We start from the raw sequence: 19,273 nt of genomic DNA on the forward strand, positions 1-19,273 counted from the left end.
CGGGAGACTCCAGCTCAGCCCCAGCTGCGGCGCCCCGGTGAAGATCAGGAGTAGGACCTGAGCGCCTGGCCGCAGCTGGCCCCTGACAGGGGGGCGGGAGGCAGGAACCTGGTGAATGGCACCCTCCGGCTGCCGACTCCCCAGAGGGGGCCCCTTTCCTTGCAAGGAGGATGAGAGAAATCCTCGTTAGGACTTCTGGGAGGAACACACGGAACTGTGCACGTGGCCTCGTTTCCTGCTCCTCTGTTCTTTGCGGCTGCACCGCCCCTCCTGCCCTCTCCAGCCTCTGTTGCTGAGTCTGATGGCTCCAGGAGCCCTGGAGCTCCACCGCTCATCTCCAGGCTCGTGGCCTGGCCTCCTCTTCCTGCCCATCTTCCCGGGGAGTGAAGGCAGGAGCGTTTAGACCATGACTCAAACCCATGGCGGTTCCAGTGATTGGCCAGAAACCAGAGCAGAAGCTCTGCCAGTGGCCCAGCCACCAGCCGGACAGACTCACCAGCCGGACAGACAGACCCACCATCCGGACAGACAGCCACCAGCCGGACAGACCCACCAGTTGGACAGACAGACAGATCTACCAACCGGACGGACAGACTCACCAGCCAGCCAGCCAGAGTCACCAGCTGTATGGACAGACCCACCAGCCAGACGGACCGATCCACCAGCCGGACAGACCCACCAGCAGGACAGACAGACTGAGCCTTTTCCTGAGTGCTCACGAGCTCCAAAATACTTGGAGAAGCATCAGTTCTACTCCGGTCACAGCTAAAGGGTGACCCGTCCCCCGCTCTGGGGACTTCAGCGTCCGCACAGCTGAAATGACATCTGTTTCTGTAACTTCACATCTCACATGTGCAACTGCATGTAATCTCACATGTGTGACACGGCCTTCCGTGTGTAGACGTTCACACTCTCTCGAGCAGTAAACCTGCTGTGTGTTACTGCGATTTAGTCGATTGTCGTCCCCTCTTCCTGCACGACTCGGAATCCTCAGGCAAGCCCTGAGAGGAGTCCTGGAGTGATTAAGGAGACAGAAGATGTGAAGAGAGAGAGGTGGTCAGTGTAGCTGCTGACACCCAAGGAAGGGGAGAGTGGCAGGATCAGAACAGGAAACTCCGGGAGTCGGGAACGCTGGCCGAGGACGCAGACGCCCGCTTCTACCCCCTCCCCCGGGAGGAGCGCTGGTCCTTCAAGGCAGAGTGAACAGAAACTGCGAAGTGGATTTTGGGAAATAAACCTCCTAACAGAATCGAGGAGGCGGGCCTGTGGTGGCCGAGTGCTGTAAGTTTAGTGTGACCACAGTGAACGGCACAGAGACTTCGGAACCTGAGACTTGAGGAATGCACTTCTGTGGGGCTGAGAACACCTGTGAGCTCTGCCAGGTGCAGCTGCCGCGGAGGGCGTGCGCGGAGGGCGTGCGCGTGCTCGTGAGGCTAAACAGCAGCCGGGACCAGGAGTGGCAGCCCACGCGCTTTCCTTTTCCTTCTCATTTCTAAGCTTCGGTCATATAGTAGCGATGCAAAGTGAAGTGACCGGCCTGTAAAAATGCAGGCAGAGTGGCAAGTCTGCGTCCGTTATGAGCAGCAGCCGTGCTCCTGGCCTGTGAAGCACTGTGCATGTGCGCCACGCAAACCCGCGACTCGCAGCCAGGGACGTGAGAGTGGGGGAAGGCCTGCGTGACTGCTGACGGGGAGCCTGGCGCCGCGGCCGCTGCCCGCCCCCTGAGGTCCCAGAGAACAGCTCGCCCCACCTCCGGAACCTGAGGGGGCCTGCGCGTTCCCAGGCCGTGGTGCACAGGAGGGGAGGTGGAGACGGGAATTCAGTTCCACGTCTGAAGTGGGGCGAGCGCTGGGCGCAGCGGGTGAGCGCCCCACTGCGGAGCCCTGGGTTCGATGCCCACCCTCGGCCCCTGGCCCCGCCTCTTGCTGATGTAGGCTCTGGAAGGCAGTGCTGATGGCTCAGCGGTTGCGAGACCTGGACTGAGCAGTCATTTGGGGGAATAAACAGTGAATGGGAACTCTGTCAAGTTAAAAAAAAACCCACAGCTGTAACAGTCGTGGGAGGCCATCTTTTTACTCAGATTCTTAATGACCTCTAATGACTGTATGAATGAGGCTACCATAGGAGTCTGTTAGCCCCTAGTAAGGTATATATTTGGGAAATTTTAAAGGGAGTAAGAATTACATTAGGTCCCTTCTATTTTATGTAAGATTAAAAAAAAAAAAACCTATGATTTGAAAGATAGTAAAATACTGTCTAGAATATTGTCTAAAATGTCTCACCCTTGTCCCTATTACTTGTACGTAGTGTTGTGGCAAATCGTAGTTTCTCTCTAACCTACTTGGCAGGGAAACTTTTTTTTAAAGATTTATTTATTTATTTGAAAGTCAGTGTTACACAGAGAGGAGAGGCAGAGAGAGAGGTCTTCCATTGGCTGGTTCACTCCCTAGTTGGCTGCAACAGCTGGAGCTGCGCTGATCTGAAGCCAGGAGCCAGGAGCTTCCTCCGGGTCTCCCACGCAGGGCCCAAGTCCTCGAGCCGTCACTGCTGCCTCCCAGGGCGTGCATTCTCAGGAAGCCGGAGCCAGCAGGTAACGCTGTCACCCACAGATGGAGCTCCTTGCTCCTGGCTTCGGCCTCCCCAGCAGGCAACTGGAGTGAACCAGTGGGTGGGAGATCTCTCCTTACTTCTCTCTGTCGCTCTGCCTTCCAAGTAAATGAAACTTCAAAAAAGTGATGTATCATCGACGTGAGAAGATTTTTGTTTACCTGCCACTGGCAGTGGGTACGTGAAGTTGCATCACGCTGGAAGCAGAGCAGGGCAGACACACAGAGGCAAAGCAGCACATCTCACAAGAGGCAGACGGCTTTGGTAAAGGCAGTGAAGTTGCTAATAAATTGTGTTTGACTTCTCCAAGGAAATTTTCTCTTCCAGTTATGTCTCCTTTCCTTATTTAAAGATGTGCGCTCTCTCTCTTGCTCTGTGTGGGTGTCCATCACTCTGCCTTTCAAATAAATAAACCTTAAAAAAAAAAAAAGGAAACAGATGTATATATGTTGGCAACAGCATTTCTTTCCCCTATCTACATTATACAGTGTTGCCTACACTTGTAGTTAATTCAGACTTTTTTTTTTAAGGAGGGGAGTTGTATTATACTTATTTCTCATGGATGATGCTGTTTATTTATTTATTTATTTGTTGCCATAGGACATTGAAAAAGCCTATGAAATTGTGTGTCAGGAAGGCTCTCACTTGACCCCAGATCTTGGAGAACTGGTGGTGGTTCCTCTGTACCCGAAAGAGAAGTGTACGCTGTTCAAGCCAGCCGACGAGGCGGAGAGAAGCTGCCAGGCCACTCAGAGGAGAGTGGTGCTGACCACCAGCTCTGGCGAATCTTTGATCTGGAGCAACACCGTCAGATTCGTTATTGATGTGGGTGTGGAAAGAAGGAAGGTAATTATGACCGCGTCAGCTATTAATCACGGATGGTTCCTAAGCACCAGTTCCTCGGGTCCCAGCCTTTCGTTGACTGGAAGGTGAAGGTGCAATGTGTGACCCAGAGGTGCTCGGAACGTGGGGCCACGCCTGCGGGGAAGGATTCCTGCAGCTTTCGTGAGCAGGGGGTGGTCGGAAAGAAACTAACCCAGCTGAGATGCCAGAGGGGAGAGTTGCGGGCACAGACACAGCCGCAGACGCGCAGAGGCGACGCCTCCTCGTCGCTGCCTGCCCAGGCCAGGGCCCAGCAGAGCGAATGACCTGCCTCCTGGCTGAGTGCCGTGTGCCTCTGTGTGTATCTGCTGGATGACTCTGGTGGCCCTGGAGCAAAGTGAGTAAAATCCTGCCCGAGGGAATTTACCAGAACAAGTTTCAAGTGCGCTGACTTTAATGTTAGCAAATTTTAGCTTTTAATTGACATGAGAATATTTTCATCCTAAATCTTTTTAATTTTTTTTACTACTTTTAAATAAACTACCCAAAAAAAATGAAAATAAGATATCCCAAATTCTAAAGACACTGGGACCTCGTGAGCCATGGCGTTTGAGCATTTGAGCCTCCTGAATATTGGTCTGGTTACTGCGTTCGACGTCGAGTGGATTTCCCCTCCCAGGGACCATGGGCCTCCTCAGTGTCCCCGTCGTGCTGGGACGTAGCGGTCCCAGCGACTGTGAAGGTTGCCTTGGCGACAGTGAGGGTTGGTCCTGTTGCTTCTGTCCACGGTCAGGGCGCCCAGAGCCTCACTGCCCCTCAGTCACCCTGAGTTCCCGGTGCAGTCTCTGTGTGGCTGCAATGCCCGGAGAAGCACTGGGCTTGTGAGGGGGGCGAGACCGCTGAGGTCACAGTGCATGTCAGCGAGACTTGGGAGGGACCACACCACACTGATGGTCACGCAAGCGTGCGTGGGGGGGCCCAGTGCAAGCCCAGGGCCTGTGTGAGCGTGTCGCCTGGCGGGAGGGGGCCCACGGCCAGCCTGCCCCAGGACCTGTGTGAGCGTGTCGCCTGGCGGGAGGGGCCCACTGCCAGCCTGCCCCAGGGCCTGTGTGAGCGTGTCGCCTGGCGGGAGGGGGCCCACGGCCAGCCTGCCCCAGGGCCTGTGTGAGCGTGTCACCTGGCGGGGAGGGGCCCACGGCCAGCCTGCCCCAGGGCCTGTGTGAGCGTGTCGCCTGGCGGGAGGGGCCCACGGCCAGCCTGCCCCAGAGCGTGTGTGAGCGTGTTGCCTGGCGGGAGGGGGCCCTCGGCCAGCCTGCCCCAGGGCCTGTGTGAGTGTGTCGCCTGGCGGGGAGGGGCCCACAGCCAGCCTGCCCCAGGGCCTGTGCAAGCGTGTGGCCTGGCGGGAGGGGTCCCACGGCCAGCCTGCCCCAGGGCCTGTGTGAGTGTGTCGCCTGGCGGGAGGGGGCCCACGGCCAGCCTGCCCCAGGGTCTGTGTGAGTGTGTTGCCTGGTGGGAGGGGGCCCACGGCCAGCCTGCCCCAGGGCCTGTGTGAGTGTGTTGCCTGGCGGGAGGGGGCCCACGGCCAGCCTGCCCCAGGGCCTGTGTGTGTCGCCTGTCAGGAGGGGCCCACGGCCAGCCTGCTGCATGCCGGTGTCTCCGTTTGCAGGTGTACAACCCGAGAATCAGAGCCACCTCGCTTGTCACGCAGCCCATCAGCCAGAGCCAGGCAGAGATCCGCAAGCAGATTGTCGGCGCATCGTCCTCAGGTAGCAGGCGGACACCAGATCCGCGCTGTGTAAACCTGCCCGGGGCAGCCGAGGCGCGGCCGCCACAGCCCTCTGCCTGTCTCTTCTAGGCAAGCTCTTCTGTCTCTATGCTGAGGAATTCGCCTCCAAAGACATGCGGCCCCTGAAGCCGGCGGAGATGCAGGAAGCCAACCTCACGAGCATGGTGCTGTTCCTGAAGAGGATAGACATCGCGGGCCTGGGCCACTGCGGCTTCATGAACCGGCCAGGTAGTGCCGAGGGCGGGCCGCTGGGCCAGCGGCAGGGCGTGCTTGGCGCTGGGCGTCTCTTCCCATGGAGGCAGAGATGCTCTGGGGGCCACTTCTCAAAGAACACACAGGGAGTAGCTCCGGGCCGTGGCAGTGGTCTGCTGTGGGCCGCAGTCGGGGCTGCAGCCGGGGCGGAGTCTGTTGGAGGGGACATTGCTGGCACACGGCCCCTTTAGGAGTCCTGTCGCCGCCCTGAAATGTCCGTCTGTTGCCACAGGGGTCTGACGTGGGCGTGAGCGGTCAAGTTGTGAGGCTCTGGGCTCAGACTGTCTCGCTACAGCCTGAACACTTCTCTCCGGGGGATGGACGGAGCACACTGGGAGAAGCCCCCTGTCCTGGAAGAGTCCCTGTGCTCCAGAGCCTTGGTGGGCCCTTCGCTGCTCCCCCAGCCGGTGCTACCTTGGAAGTCAGAGCGCTGAGCAGAAGGCAGGAGACACGGAGTGGGCGGCTGTGCCTGTGCCGGGGCAGAGCCTTCCCTCGCGCGCAGGAAGGGAGGCGGGCGGCTGCTTCTGTCTTCTGGCCAGCGGCCGGCCTGCCCTGGGTGCCGGGTGCACATTGCCGCGATGCTGGATGCAGATTCCAGGCGGTGATGTTGGCCGTGTGGGCTAAGATGTTGGCCTCTTCAGCTAGGCCGCTGGGGAGGGCCCGAAAGCAGCAGTGTCTGCTCGTCCCCGTCCGTGGGCGCCCTGCCAGTCCCCCAGGGTGACGTGCTCCTGTGTGCAGGGCCCTGCTGACCTGTCACCCGACACCAGCACCAGGGCGGGAGGCGGGCGCTCTCCCACGCTTTGTCTTATGATGAGGCCACTGAGTCACAAAGCAATGAGCTACCTCACGCAGGTGGGGACAGACCTGTCAGAGGAGGGGTAGCCCTCGAGACGATCCTAGGAGGTGACGTAAAATTGTGAAGTGCATGTGGTGAACCCAGTCCGCTTTGTGCTACTTAGAAAGCACTAAGAATGGTGGCAGGTTGGGGGCGGGGTGAGACATGGGCTGGAGCTGGAGGGCCCAGGCCGGCCCCCAGAGCCAGGCTGCAGTGGCCCTGTGGCTGGGATCCCCGTGCTTTGGAAGTGGAGCCATTCTTTACTTTTCTTCTGGTCTTGGAGGACGACAGATCTGGAAGGGGAGTCCCCTCCGCTCTGGTCATTCTGTGAGCTCAGGGCTTCGGGTGGCTTGGCTTCGCCACAGATGAACCAGCTACTGAAACTATTCCAGAAACTTCCGCTGGAGAACAGGTTTCCTCTGTGGGAACTGCTCCTTCAGTTTCACCCACTGCCTGTCGCTTAAGCCCAGAATCACCACCCGCTGGTGTCCCAGGCGTCTCCTGCTCGGGGGAGTGGACGTTCCCGGACTGGACGCGCAGGTGCGCCAGAGGCGGGCTGGGGGCAGTGTCTCGGGTTCCCCCAGCAGCGCAGGGCGGCGCGCGGAGCCACTGTGCTCACTCTCGCCCTCTGGGCTGCATTCTCCCCGGGGCCTAAGCTGGGAGCTGCGGACACGGGGACAGCTTGGTTTTTGTCTCCTGACAATACACACACAACCATTTTCTGCTGCGCTTGGGGAAAACATAACTGTGGGGAGGATTAACTCTGACTCACGGTTTGGGAAGCAGAGAGAGAGAGACGCTTGCAGCTGCGGCGTCTGATTCAGCTTCTGATTGAAATGCGCAGACGCAGCAAAGTGGCCGCCCTTTCAGGACCCATGAGCCGTACGAAAACGACTTTGGCATAACTAGGCTACAGCGATTAACTGAATTCCCTCAACAGGCGCTCTTTTCCAAAATCCATTTCCTTTTCCATCCCTGACTGCCTGCGGGTTGACCTGCATCGCGACAGTCGCTGCTGATCTGGGTCAGGGCGCTCGGGACCGCCTGACCACTTCCATGGGCACAGGTGCCCTGAGACCGCTGTTATCACCCTGGGAAGGCCATGGTGCCCAATGGACGCTGGGAGAAAAGCCAGCTGGGATGGACCAGACTGCACCGGCTGTCCTCCGGACTCAGAACTCATTTTGGTGGCGGCCAGAGCACTGGCTTCAGAGTGATCTCTGATTCCTTGAGTTGTGTAGGGATCTGTCTTTCCTTTCACAGACTGCCAGGCGTGGCACGCGAGACAGAGGCCTCGCAAGAGCAGAGAAAGCTGCAGGAGAAGGCGCTGGGGCCTGCAGAGGCCAGCATTGGCCCTGGGAGCAGGGGTCCCAGAGCTGCCCCTGGTGGTGGGACAGAGCCTGCTGGGACACGTCGCACGCCGAATGCCCAGCTTGTGAGCAAATGGACCAGGGAGCGTGTCTGCCCATCCCTGAAAGCCTGGGGCGTTGCTCTGGAACTCAGACGTGGTTCTGAAAAGTTTACAGTCTGTGCTAAGGGGAGAGTGAGAGAGAAACAGGCTGTTGACTGCCTAGCCCTTTGTGTGCAGGCCCTCCTGTCTGCAGGCAGGCCTCACGCTGGGGCTTGCATCCGAACAGGCAGACTGACAGGGGCGGCCCCAGCCTCGAAGCTAACAAAGTGCTCTTGTCTGTTTAAGGCCACAAAGGATCTGTTACATCTTCCGATGGGGGCAGGTGTGAACAGAGCCAGGCCAAGGTGCTGGTGCCACGGGGGTCCCTGAGAGGTCAGATGAGATTCTCAAGTGAAAGCGCTCCTCTGCCCGTCCTCGTGTTTGCCTGGAGACCATAGCAGGAGCACTGGCCTCAGGGTCACAGGAGGTCCAGCGGTGGCTGTGCTGGTGGCACCCATTGCTTTCAAGCTGCATGCCGGGGCCAGCATTGGCCCCGAGTTAAGACACCACCTGGGCATCCACATCCCATATCCGAGTGCCTGGTGTGAGTCCTGGCTGACGTATGATGTTGACAGCCTACCCAGGGAGGTAACCGATGCCGGTGCAGCACTTGGGCCCCTGCCATCCGCGCGGGAGACCCAGGCTCTGTTCCCGACTCCTGCACTCAGCCTGGCCCAGCCTCGGCTGTGGCAGCCATTTGGGGAGTAAACCAACACGCGGAAGAGCTCTCTGTCTCTCTCTTTCAAACAGAAGGAAAGTAACTTGTTTAAATGTACCTGCTTACATAGATTAAGAAAGAAAAGGCAGTGGGTGAGCTGCACGCTGCCGTGAGGCCAGGCTCTCACTTCCCAGGTGAAGCAGCAGCTGCGGGCGCAGCTTTGGCAGGCTCCTGCCCTTCCTCGGCGTGCAGTGGGTGCATCGCGGGCAGGACCCTCAGGTGACAGTGCCGGGGGGGGGGGGGGGTCAGCCAGGGGTCGGCCTTTATGCACGGGGCCGCCTGAGCTCTAGTGAGGCAGAAGCCTTTCCTTCCCGTCCTCTTATTCCCGAGAGGCCCAGGACTCCTTGGCGTCTGCGTCGCGGAAGCCCGCACCACTTCCTCCTCCGGTTTCTCCCCTGCCGCGGGCTCTTCCTTGAGTGGACTCGACGCCCAAGGCCCAGTCCTTCCGCCCGCAAGCCTGCTCCTCCGTATGTCTCTGAGTGATGTGGCCCTGGCATGCGGGATGTGCCGCAGGACGTGCCACGGGAGTGCGGCTGCTTCTGCTCTTCCCGGGCCAGCCTCTCCCCCACCTTTTCTAAGCCTGGCGGCACACAGGATACAGTCTTGTTAGAGTAGTCTCCTGTGGTGTGTACATTAGCTGGAATTCTTCTGGCTGTGGGTGCCCGTAGTCCAACTCAAACCAGCACCAGCAGAAAATGAATTGAGAACGTCAGGTGTCTCCTGAAGTCCAACACAGGAACGTGGCCGTAGAAACTAAACCTTGTGTGGTGTCGACACTTGGCTTCTCATACCGCCCCCCCTCGTGCTCCCTCTTCAGTCTGAGTCCCTGGCTGCTCTCTGCCCTGAGCTCTATGACGTGCTGTGTCTGCCCCTGGACACGCTCATCCTCTCGGTCTGAAGTCTGAGACTCCAGGGAGGGGGCAGTGGCTCCATTTGAGGAGGTGCACGGGGGCCCGTGCTGGCTGTGGGGGGTCACGTGGTATACAACCATGCAGGTGGAGATACAGTGCCCAGAAAAGGAGGCTGTCAGGGTACAGCTGTGTTCCCAGTGTAGCGTGGTGTTTGGTGTGCGTGTGGGCCTCCGTCATGAGACCTCCTGCTGCACGAGGGCGCAGAGTGGGGCCGACCCTCCTGTGAGGCTGCCCCGCCCCTAAACAGACCACAGACAGGTGGCTCGAGCATCCCCCTGTGCAGGAGGAAGCTGCCAACAAACAGCAGACTCCTACACAAACAACTCACGCTGGTCATTTTAAAACCCATACTTTTCCCCTGATTTTTCCAGGGTTTTCTGTTTTTACCAGCTCCATATCAACTAACTGCAGTATTACATCTGTTTAAAGATGATCTCACGGGTGGGCATGGGGAGCAGTGGTCAAGGCACTGCTCAGTCCACCCACATCCCATGACAGAACCTCCTGCTGGTGCCCGCCCTGGAGCTGTGTCCTGGGACCCACGTAGGAGATCCACACTGAGTCCCAGGCTCCTGGCTTCATCCTGGCCCAGCCCTGTCTGTTGCAGACATTTGGGGAGTGAACCAGTGGGTGGAAGATCTCTCTTCCCCTCCTCCGATCCTTTGAGTCAATAAAATACATAAATAAGTATGATCTCCTCTAATGGATGTGGGTGGGGAGAACCTTCAGCTGGTCACCCCTAGGAGAACTTGGGCAGGTGTCTTGGCTTTCCCAGCGGTCACTGGGGCTGGGAGCTGCTTGCGGCTGACAAGTCCGCAGCACCTTCGCGGTACCACTGAAGAAGGCTGGTGGCTTTCCCTAGCGCGAGGAAAGGCAGCCACGCGTGGGAGACGCATGCTGCTTCTGCTTCCCTATTCCTGCCCAGCCTGGGCGAAGCGACCGAGGCCCCGGCAGAGAAGGGCGGTGCCTCCTGCTGTGGACTGCACGCGGAGCAGGAGCAGAGCTGGTGTGGGAGGGGCCTCGTGCCGCCACAGTGCAGCGGGGGCAGAGGGAGCCCTGTCCCAGGCAGGGCTGGACGCACGCACGTCTCAACCCCTGGCAGCGGTGGGGAGTTGGCAATATTTGCTTTGAGATTACCACGGGAGGCCGCTCCATCCCTAACGTCCCCTCCACTCTAATGGCTCAGCTTGATCCTTAATCCTGTGCCTTCCTTGGTAAGAGAAGAGTGCAGGAGTGTGGCAGAGGGAAGGACTGACCTTGGCCTTGGGAACTGCCCGCCTGCTCCAGATGAGGGGAGCTGGCGCTGCCCTGTGTATCCCCAGGGATAGTTGTAACCTGGAGCTCTAACCTGCAGGCGGGTTCACCGCAATCGGCTTCCGTCTGCATCGTAGCAGCTGCATGCAGAGGAGGGTCACTGTTTCTCAGGGAGGCAGAAAGTACAACAGAAACTGTTGGAACAAGGAGACTTGGCTGAGTGCCCGGAAGTTGGAGGTGGGGCAGGGCAAGCTAGGATTCCTCCTGTTGTCCATCTAGCATTTGGGCACACATTTTCATTTTAGAATTGACATAAAATTTGTAAATCTGTTTTATTTATTCTACTTATTTGGAAAGCAGAGAGACCAACAGAGGTCTCCCATGTGCTGGTCCACTCCCAGAATGTCTGCAACACAGGGCTGACCAGACCAAAGCCAGGAGCCCGGGACTCCATCCAGGCCTCGCCTAGGATCGGCAGGGACCCAACTACCTGAGCCACTGCCTGCTGCCTCCCAGAGAGCCCTGGCAGGAAGCTGGAATCGGGAACGGAGCTGGACCCCGAGCCCTGGCCTGTGTTTTCTGGATGCGGGGAGCAGCCTGGGAGGCTGTCCTTGGGCTCATTTGACCTTGCTCTTGCTCAGAGCTGGCCCCTGAGTGGGTCCCTCCTCTGCAGAGGACTTGAGCCTTTTTGCAAGTGAACAGCCTCTTTGTGGTAACCAGTTTCCTGCTGGAAAATGCAGCGCCATGTTGGCATCTGGGGCTCCAGAGGGAAAAGGACACAGAAGCGTAGGACACGCTGTGCCTGTGGCCCTTCAGGTCCCCGAGTGACGGCAGTGGGGGCACAGGCCTCGCAGCGAGCTCGTCCCGGGGAGCGCTGCAGCCGGCAAGAACGCCCGAGGGAAACTGCGTCAGAGGAGGGCAGTCTGATTCCGCACTGCCGGGAGGAGGAAGCCTGGTGTCGTTCATCACTTAAGCGGCTCTGCCGTGAGGATCGCTCAGCTAAACCCTCTGCTTTGCAGCTAAGGCGACTGTATGGTTCCCAGTGGGGAGGGATCTTAAACTGTAGACTGGGTTATTAGCAAACCCCATCCGGTTGGCTGGCTATTTATTAATGCTGCACCACCTGTGTGGTCCCACGCATTCTTTCTGATATGCTGCAAGTCCAAGAACACCCTCTCTGTTCTCGTTAGGAACAGAATCAGGAGGTCATTTCTGTTGCTGCCTCTGTGTAAAGTGAGTCGTCCGTGCCCTTTGCGGACAGACCCCGGATGCGAGCCAGATGCCCACGGGGACAGTTGCCAGAGGCCCCGGAACTTGCAATGCGGCAGCCCTCTGACTTCTTACAGAAGCTCGCGTGCAGGGATTCCCTCAGCGCTGCCGAACCCTTCGCCGTTTCCTCGGAGACGCCCCTCCCCCGGCGCTGCCTGTCCCGGTCCCAGCAGAGCAGCGGCCCCCTCGGTGCCACGGCCCCCTCTTGGAAGCTTGAACTTTTTCAGAACCCACCTGTTTCCTTCTCAGGACTGTGATCTCTCTAGGTCTCGTCTTAGCAATTGCCAAAAATCTTCGTGCCAGACGGGTCAGAGGGGTCAAAAATAGGGCAGGGGATGGCACACGTGGAGCCCAGCCCGTAAGACGCTGGTTAAGCTGCCCGGGCCCCACAGTGGCGTGCGGGGCTCCTGCTCCAGCTGCGTGCTGATGTAGACCCTGGGCGGCAGCCGTGATGGCTCCGGTACTCAGGTTCCTGCCACCCACATGAGACTGAGGGACCTGACTGAGTTCCTGGCTCCCAGCTTCGGCCTTCCCAGGGGCCACTGCAGACGTTTGCAGGGAGTGAAGTGGTGGAGGGTAGCTCGCTCGCTCTCCCTCCCTCTCTGTGCCTCTCAAAGGACATTTAGGACAGGAATATCCTGGGCTGCTTGGTCTGCTTGGTTTAAAGTCATCGTGGGGAAGATCAGACACGGCTGTGACTTTCAGGGTCTTTCCTCCCAGGGGGCGCTAAAGCTGTCGTCCAGGCCTCCGCTGGGTGCCGGTTTCCTGCAGCCTTCTCCGGGGTGGGGTCTCCCTGCCCCTCTGTCCTGCCCCTCGCTCTCCCCACAGCCCATCTCTGCTCACGGGAGGTGCAGCAGGGTGTGGTGCTCTGCCCTCCAGCAGCAGAACGGGACGTGGGGCGCCTGGCAGGGCAGTCACCGCGCCGCCCACAGCCGGCTCTGCCCTTGCTCTCCCGCTGGCCGGACGGGAGCAGGGACCGCATCACCTCGGGGTCTGTGACTGAGCGGCTGAGTTCCTTGGTTTGCCTGAGATTTTGACAGATAGCTTAGCGGTTCAAGCCTGGGCAGCAAAGGAGTAAGTTCTTACTGTCTGACTTTAGCTCCAAGTGCCGCGGGTGAAATTGCTTCTTGGGTTCCCACCGCCGTGTCTCCCACCCGCCTTGCGCGCACGGGAATTGAGACAGAGGAAAGCGATCTGATCGCACTCGAAAATCCTGCAGCTTCTGGGCAGACAGCAGCTGCACACTCCAGGTCTGTGGCTCCCCAGAAGACAGGAGAGAACCCACACAGATTCACCTTGTCTCCTTGACCTGCCCAGACAGAGATAGGCGGCTTTGAACAAATAGATTTCTTGGAAAAAAGCACAAAAGTACCAGCCCATTGATTTTATGTAAATTGAAAGAAGGGGCAGGCGCCATGGCTCACTAGGTTAATCCTCCGCCTGCGGCGCCGGCATCCCATATGGGCACTGAGTTCTAGTCCCGGCTGCTCCTCTTCCAGGCCAGCTCTCTGCTGTGGCCCAGGAGTGCAGTGGAGGATGGCCCAAGTGCTTGGGCCCTGTACCCGCTTGGGAGACCAGCAGAAGCACCTGGCTCCTGGCTTCAGATCAGTGCAGCGCCGGCCATGGCGGCCATTCATGGAGTAAACCAATGGTAGACCTTTCTCTCTGTCTCTCTCACTGACTGTAACTCTACCTGTCAAATAAACAAATAAAAAAGAAAGGAGAAAGGCTTGGCCACAGTAAGTCATTTGCATTGGCAGGTAACTTGCCGTCCTCAGCTACTCTTGTGTGCCATCATGTCTGAGTTCTGGGCTGGTTCTGGTGAATTTTTCCCTTTATTGGACAACATATTTTCCTGCTGTTCATGCCTGGTAATTTGTACTGGACACTAGAGGCTGTACGCTGCACACTGTAGCTGGCTGGGCACTGACCACTCCGGAGTTCCTATAAATGACTCGGCTGTTGTCTGGGACACCGTGCGGCCCTTTCGGGTCTGGCTTTGCAGCTCTGTCCCCTTCTGTGTTTCCGACACAGGGCTCTGTGCGTCAGGTCTTCCGGTCCGGCTTGTGGGAGCGGTGCTACCCTACAGCTGTGTGAGCGCCAGGCTGGGGCCTTCTAACCCTCTCCCACTGCTCTGAGTCTGGCCTGGGCCGTTCCTAACAGAGGCAGCGGCTGGTGCTCCACGGCCTAGTCCAGGACTGTCAGATCCGCAGTCCTCTCTGGCGCTCCCAGCCCCCGCGGCCTTGGCTGTGACCACTGTAGGCCCCTCGGCCCCTCGGCGCCGTCCTCGTAAAGCAGGCTCCTCCTGGGTTCCTTGGGGTCCTCTCCTGCAGCCCGGCCTGCAAACTCCTTCAGGGCATCACCTGCAGTCTTCGTTTTGCGAGCTGTTATTTCACGTGTCTGCCTCCCGGTTGCTTGTCCGATGCAGTGCCAGCATCCAGCCCGTTACTCTGGCCTGGCCGAGCCAGCGTCCAGCCCGTTACTCTGGCCTGGCCGTGCCAGCGTCCAGCCCGTTACTCTGGCCTGGCCGTGCCAGCGTCCAGCCCGTTACTCTGGCCTGGCCGAGCCAGCGTCCAGCCCGTTACTCTGGCCTGGCCGAGCGACCTTAATTGCTGCGTCTCCTCTCCAGCACCAGAAAGTCTGATGCAGGCGCTGGAGGACCTGGATTACCTGGCAGCGCTGGACAACGATGGCAACCTGTCGGAATTTGGGATCATCATGTCCGAGTTTCCTCTGGATCCGCAGCTCTCCAAGTCCATCCTGGCAGCGTGTGAATTTGACTGTGTGGATGAAATGCTGACGATCGCTGCCATGGTAACAGGTACTCTGCAATGGCTCTTCTCTTGGATTCGGAGTCTGCACCAGCTGTGGGTTTACACAGATCCATTTGGAATTGTATTTCAGGGGCCATATTTACTCAACCTCGTGAAGTGACTGGGAAGTCTTTGTACAGATTAAAGGGAAGGGGCCAGCACGGTGGCGTAGCGGTTAAGCCTCCACCTGCAGCGCCAGCAGCCCTTCTGGGCTCCGGTGTAAGTCCTGGCTTCTCACTTCTGACGCAGCTCCCGCTACTGCACCTGGGAAAGCAGCAGAGGATGGCCCGAGTGCTTGGGCCCTGCCCTACGTGGGAGACCCGGAAGAACCTTTGGCTCCTGGCTTTGGATCAGCCTATCTCTGGCCATTGCAGCCATTTGGGGAGTGACCCAGTGGATGGAAGATCTCACTTTCTGTCTCTCTCTCTCATTCTCTGTAACTCTGCCTTTCAAATAAATAAATTTTAAAAAGTAAAAGGGATACATGATAAGAATCATCTTTTATAAAAGATGTATTTATTTATTTGAAAGTCAGAATGACAAAGGGAAAGACAGAGATCACCCATCCACTGATTCTTTCCCCATATGGCTGGAGCTGGCTGTAGGCAGAAGCTTAACCCATTGTGCCACAAGTATGCATTTAACATGACAAAAGTCTAAAAACACAAAGTGGAAAAAAAAGAGATTTGCTTATTTGAAAGGCAGAGTTATAGAGGGAGGGTTTTGGGGAGAGGGAGAGTTAGAGGAAGGAGAGGCCAAAGCCAGGAGCCTGACTCGTCAGGATCTCCCACACGGGTACCAGGCCCCAGTGCACTGCTCTCCCAGGCGTGTTAGTAGGAGCCGGATTAGAAATGGAGCGGATGGGACTTGAACCAGAGCTCCGGTAGGGGGTGCCACCTTGCAGGCAGTGAGTGGCTTGACTCTGCCCGTGACGCGGGCCCCCAGAACCAGAGACCTTCTTAACCAGATCCGTGAAAACTTGCCAAGTTTGCTTTTGCTGGATTAACCGGTGTTGACAGAAGTGTTTTCTCCCAAACAGTGAAGCGTGCTGCTGGTTCTTGAGCTTCCTGCGGCTTCACCCACCCCCCCACACCCCACCCTCCCGCTTCCATGGCTTCACTTCCTCCTCTGCCAGAGGCACACGCTGCCCTGGGCCTCCCTGCTCCCACCTGAATCCGAGCAAGGTCTTTACTCTAACGGGCAAAGCTGGGAAGAGCAGACACACGGAAAAGGGGAGAAAGAACGAGGCTAGACCTCTGATTCTAAGCACACAGGAGTGACGTATTTACTCAGACAGGAGCCACCAACAGGCAGCAGCGCCTCCCCGCGTGTTGTGCTATGCGGTGTCCCCACTGTTGCTGACCCCGTGACCTTTTGTGTTTGAAAGCCCCTAACTGCTTCTCGCACCTGCCACACGGAGCTGAAGCGGCCGCCCGGGCGTGCTGGAAGACATTCCTACATCCTGACGGAGACCACTTCACCCTCATCAACGTGTACAAGGCCTACCAAGACACAACTCTGAACTCCGCCAGCGAGCGTGAGTGAGGCTCGGCTTGGGGGTCCCTGCTCGGTCCACCTTTTCCCCAGATAAGGCTAAGTTCTTCCGCCTTGGCATTTGGCAGATGCCCTCTTTAGCCCCGTGGCCTCGGAGTGGAATGGCACCCAAGGCCCCGGTACACCCCTAGGTTCCTGCTGCTCCCCTGGAGCTCCGGCGCGTGCCATGAGTGCATGTGTGTGCAGCTCCAGCATGGCCGCTTCCAGAGGGGGGTGCCCAGGGCAGATCAGTCCAGCTGACGTCCCTAAGTGCCAGCGTGTAGAACCCTGCTGTGTGCGGTCCATCTCGGAGCACTTGATTCTCCGTGAGGAAGCAGGACCCGAGCTTGTGGAGCGTGGAAGCCACAGGCCCGGCTGCAGGAACCGAAGCCCCGGCTGAGCAGGGGAGGTCGAGGTTCCCACAGGGCACGGCAGGGTCGGGAGGCCAGAGCCCGCGCGGGCAGCCCTGCGGAGCTCCCTCCCTGCCAGTTTTCGCACCTGTTTTCCCTGGAGCACCTATGAGCTGGTTTGCCCCGGGAGCTGCATGGGGGACACTGACCAAGCCACGCCTTTGTTGCTGCACGCAGCCTGAGTGGCCGCTCCAGCCCACTGTGCAGAGGCCAGGTGCATTCCAGGTCAAGGCAAACCTGCAGTTACGGGCGGCAAGTTTCAGAGTGAGCCAGCGACTGGATCTGGCTGGGATAGGCGGCTTAGCGCTGAGGGGACTTCCCCATCAGGCCTCGGCGGGGCTTCTGCAGTGGCGTTCTCCTTGCTGATTAGACGTGGCCGTGCGTACCCTGCGGCGTCACGAGACAAACACTGACTTAACACAACCTCCTCTGCCCCGGGGGCCACAAAGGTGCGCTCCTGCTTCCCCAGCACCGGGAACGGGCGTTGCCAGGCGGCTGGGGCGGCGGAGCCCGCGGCACGGCCTCCCTGCCTTCCGCTTCCGCGGCCGCCACAGCCCGTCTCTGTTCTCCCTCCCAGACTGTGTGGAGAAGTGGTGCCAGGACCGCTTCCTCAGCTGCTCCGCCCTCAGGACGGCCGACGTCATCCGAGCCGAGCTCCTGGAGATCATCAAGCGAATCGAGCTGCCCTACGCGGAACCTGCCTTTGGCTCCACCGAGAACAGCCTGAACATCAAGAAAGCGCTGCTGTCCGGCTACTTCATGCAGGTACGGAGGGCCGGGCCGCCCCACCCCACCTCTGCAGGACGCTCGGCCTGCAGCCCTCACTTGGAATGGCCGTGCTGTTGACGCTACAGGGAAGGCTCAGTCAGGTCACTTCAGCGCAGTGAAACGAATGATTCAAATCCAGCAGCTCGACCAGAGCAGGCTCTGAGGCTCCAGCCATGTGCCCAGAGACAGCATGCACACAGAAACGGAGGTGAGCTCAGAAGACCGCTGCCTTGGCTACAGTTTAGTCCAGCAACCAGTGGGTTGGCTGATGCTTAACTAAGTAGTTGTTTACAGCCTGGTCAGCGGACTGGCCCCGGGGCCTCCTGCGGCCAGCCCAGCTCGGTTCCTGGATTACACTCTATCGGTTTGGTTTGCTGGGCCCAGTGCAGGTACCCAGTCCAATTCTATGGTATCCTACAAAATAGTGTTCAGCAGCTTTGTTAAATAGGTTCTTTATTTACTATTCAATAAGACTAAAAATCCATGTGATTAAAGACTTGGTATTTAAATATACTTCCTTTCATTCAAGGGCATAAAGGGACAAGCCAGGACATGTAACTGTCCACAAGGACAAAAAATCTTTTTCACTGTAGAACACCAGATACAGGGACTCACTCGCCTGTTTGCAGATTAGCTCAGTTTAATGAGTGATATTAATGCCCCACAATTCAAAGCCCTGTCTCCTTTCTTCCCCATAATGAGGGCTCACACACACACATCACAGCGTAGGCGTGGGCTTCACATCGTAGCAGGGAGAAATATGGAAGTTCCACATAAACTCTACCGCAGTCCTCGGAGATAAAGGCACTTCATCCTAGAGTTCTCGTCTGTCAGGAAGAAGCCGCTGCCTGCAGCACAGGGTCACTGTGAGGATTAAGGGAGCTGACGTACCCAGCGTGACGCATACGCGCCCGTGGTGTGGCAGGTCTGTGCTCAGCTCTGTTCACGACCACAGGAAGTTAGCACACTGCCCTCACGCTGAGGAGGTCGGTCAGCATCATCACTGTCTGAGTTTTGGGCAAAGCAAGCTTGTGGCTTATTTTCTGCATTTTTAAGCTGTTCTGTAGTAAATACTCAGGGTTTCTTCTCAGCAGACCTTCATTCCCTCTGTGTTAACGCCGTGTCCTTCTCCTTGAAATGCCGCCCCTTAGATCGCGCGGGACGTCGACGGGGCGGGCAACTACTTGATGCTCACACACAAGCAGGTGGCGCAGCTGCACCCCCTGTCCGGTTACTCCATCACCAAGAAGGTGCCCGAGTGGGTCCTCTTCCATAAGTTCAGCATATCCGAGAACAACTACATCCGGATCGCCTCCGAGATCTCACCCGAGCTGTAAGTCGGAGGGAGAAGCAAGGGCTTGCTTGGGAATGTGTGCGTACGGGGTGAACACAGACATGGTTCCTGCTCCACTTCCAGTTGTAAGCCTGGAAGTGTCGACTCCACGATGATCCCAGACACCTCTCCCTTTGAGGTTACGAAACAGGACAGCATGTCTTTAACAAGACGCTGGCGTGCACTGCGCAGGTGCAGGGACCCTGAGGGGAACGGGCGTGGCCTTCTCTCTGTGAGAGGAGCTGGTCGAGCGGGGGAAGGGGAGGGGCGTGTGAGGGAGAAGAGACAGCCAGGGTGGGCTGCCGCCCGCGGTCAGGGCAGCGGCCTGATACCGGGGAGCCGGCTCGCTCTGGAAACCAGCTGGGCTGCCGCGTGCACATCAGGAAGTCTCTATTCTGGGGGGGCGGAGTGAGTTCTGCCAGTCGTAGCAGCAGGTGCTCCCTCCCGGGGAGTCTGGGAAGGGCTCAGGCCCAATGCTAGGTGTCCCTACGCCCACACGCCCTCCACCATCC

At 58.3% G+C, this 19,273-nt stretch overlaps 1 protein-coding gene across 8 annotated transcripts in view; it reads left to right on the top strand.

The window, feature by feature from the left end:
- Positions 1-19,273, top strand: part of DHX32 (DEAH-box helicase 32 (putative)) — a 66,870-nt gene that overhangs the window by 37,050 nt on the left and 10,547 nt on the right. For all 8 annotated transcript variants that reach the window (XR_011382191.1, XR_007914499.2, XM_051833498.2 and 5 more), the window contains 7 exons: positions 3,208-3,453; positions 5,096-5,195; positions 5,285-5,443; positions 14,534-14,725; positions 16,105-16,254; positions 17,238-17,425; positions 18,580-18,761. Coding sequence is in view for 6 of the 8 variants with exons in the window: in XM_051833498.2 (XP_051689458.2) it covers positions 3,208-3,453; positions 5,096-5,195; positions 5,285-5,443; positions 14,534-14,725; positions 16,105-16,254; positions 17,238-17,425; positions 18,580-18,761 (1,217 nt within the window). In the remaining 2 variants the exon portion in view is untranslated. The remainder of the gene's footprint in view (positions 1-3,207; positions 3,454-5,095; positions 5,196-5,284; positions 5,444-14,533; positions 14,726-16,104; positions 16,255-17,237; positions 17,426-18,579; positions 18,762-19,273) is intronic.

The sequence above is a fragment of the Oryctolagus cuniculus genome, chromosome 15, assembly GCF_964237555.1.
Source record: "Oryctolagus cuniculus chromosome 15, mOryCun1.1, whole genome shotgun sequence".
NCBI lineage: Eukaryota > Metazoa > Chordata > Mammalia > Lagomorpha > Leporidae > Oryctolagus > Oryctolagus cuniculus.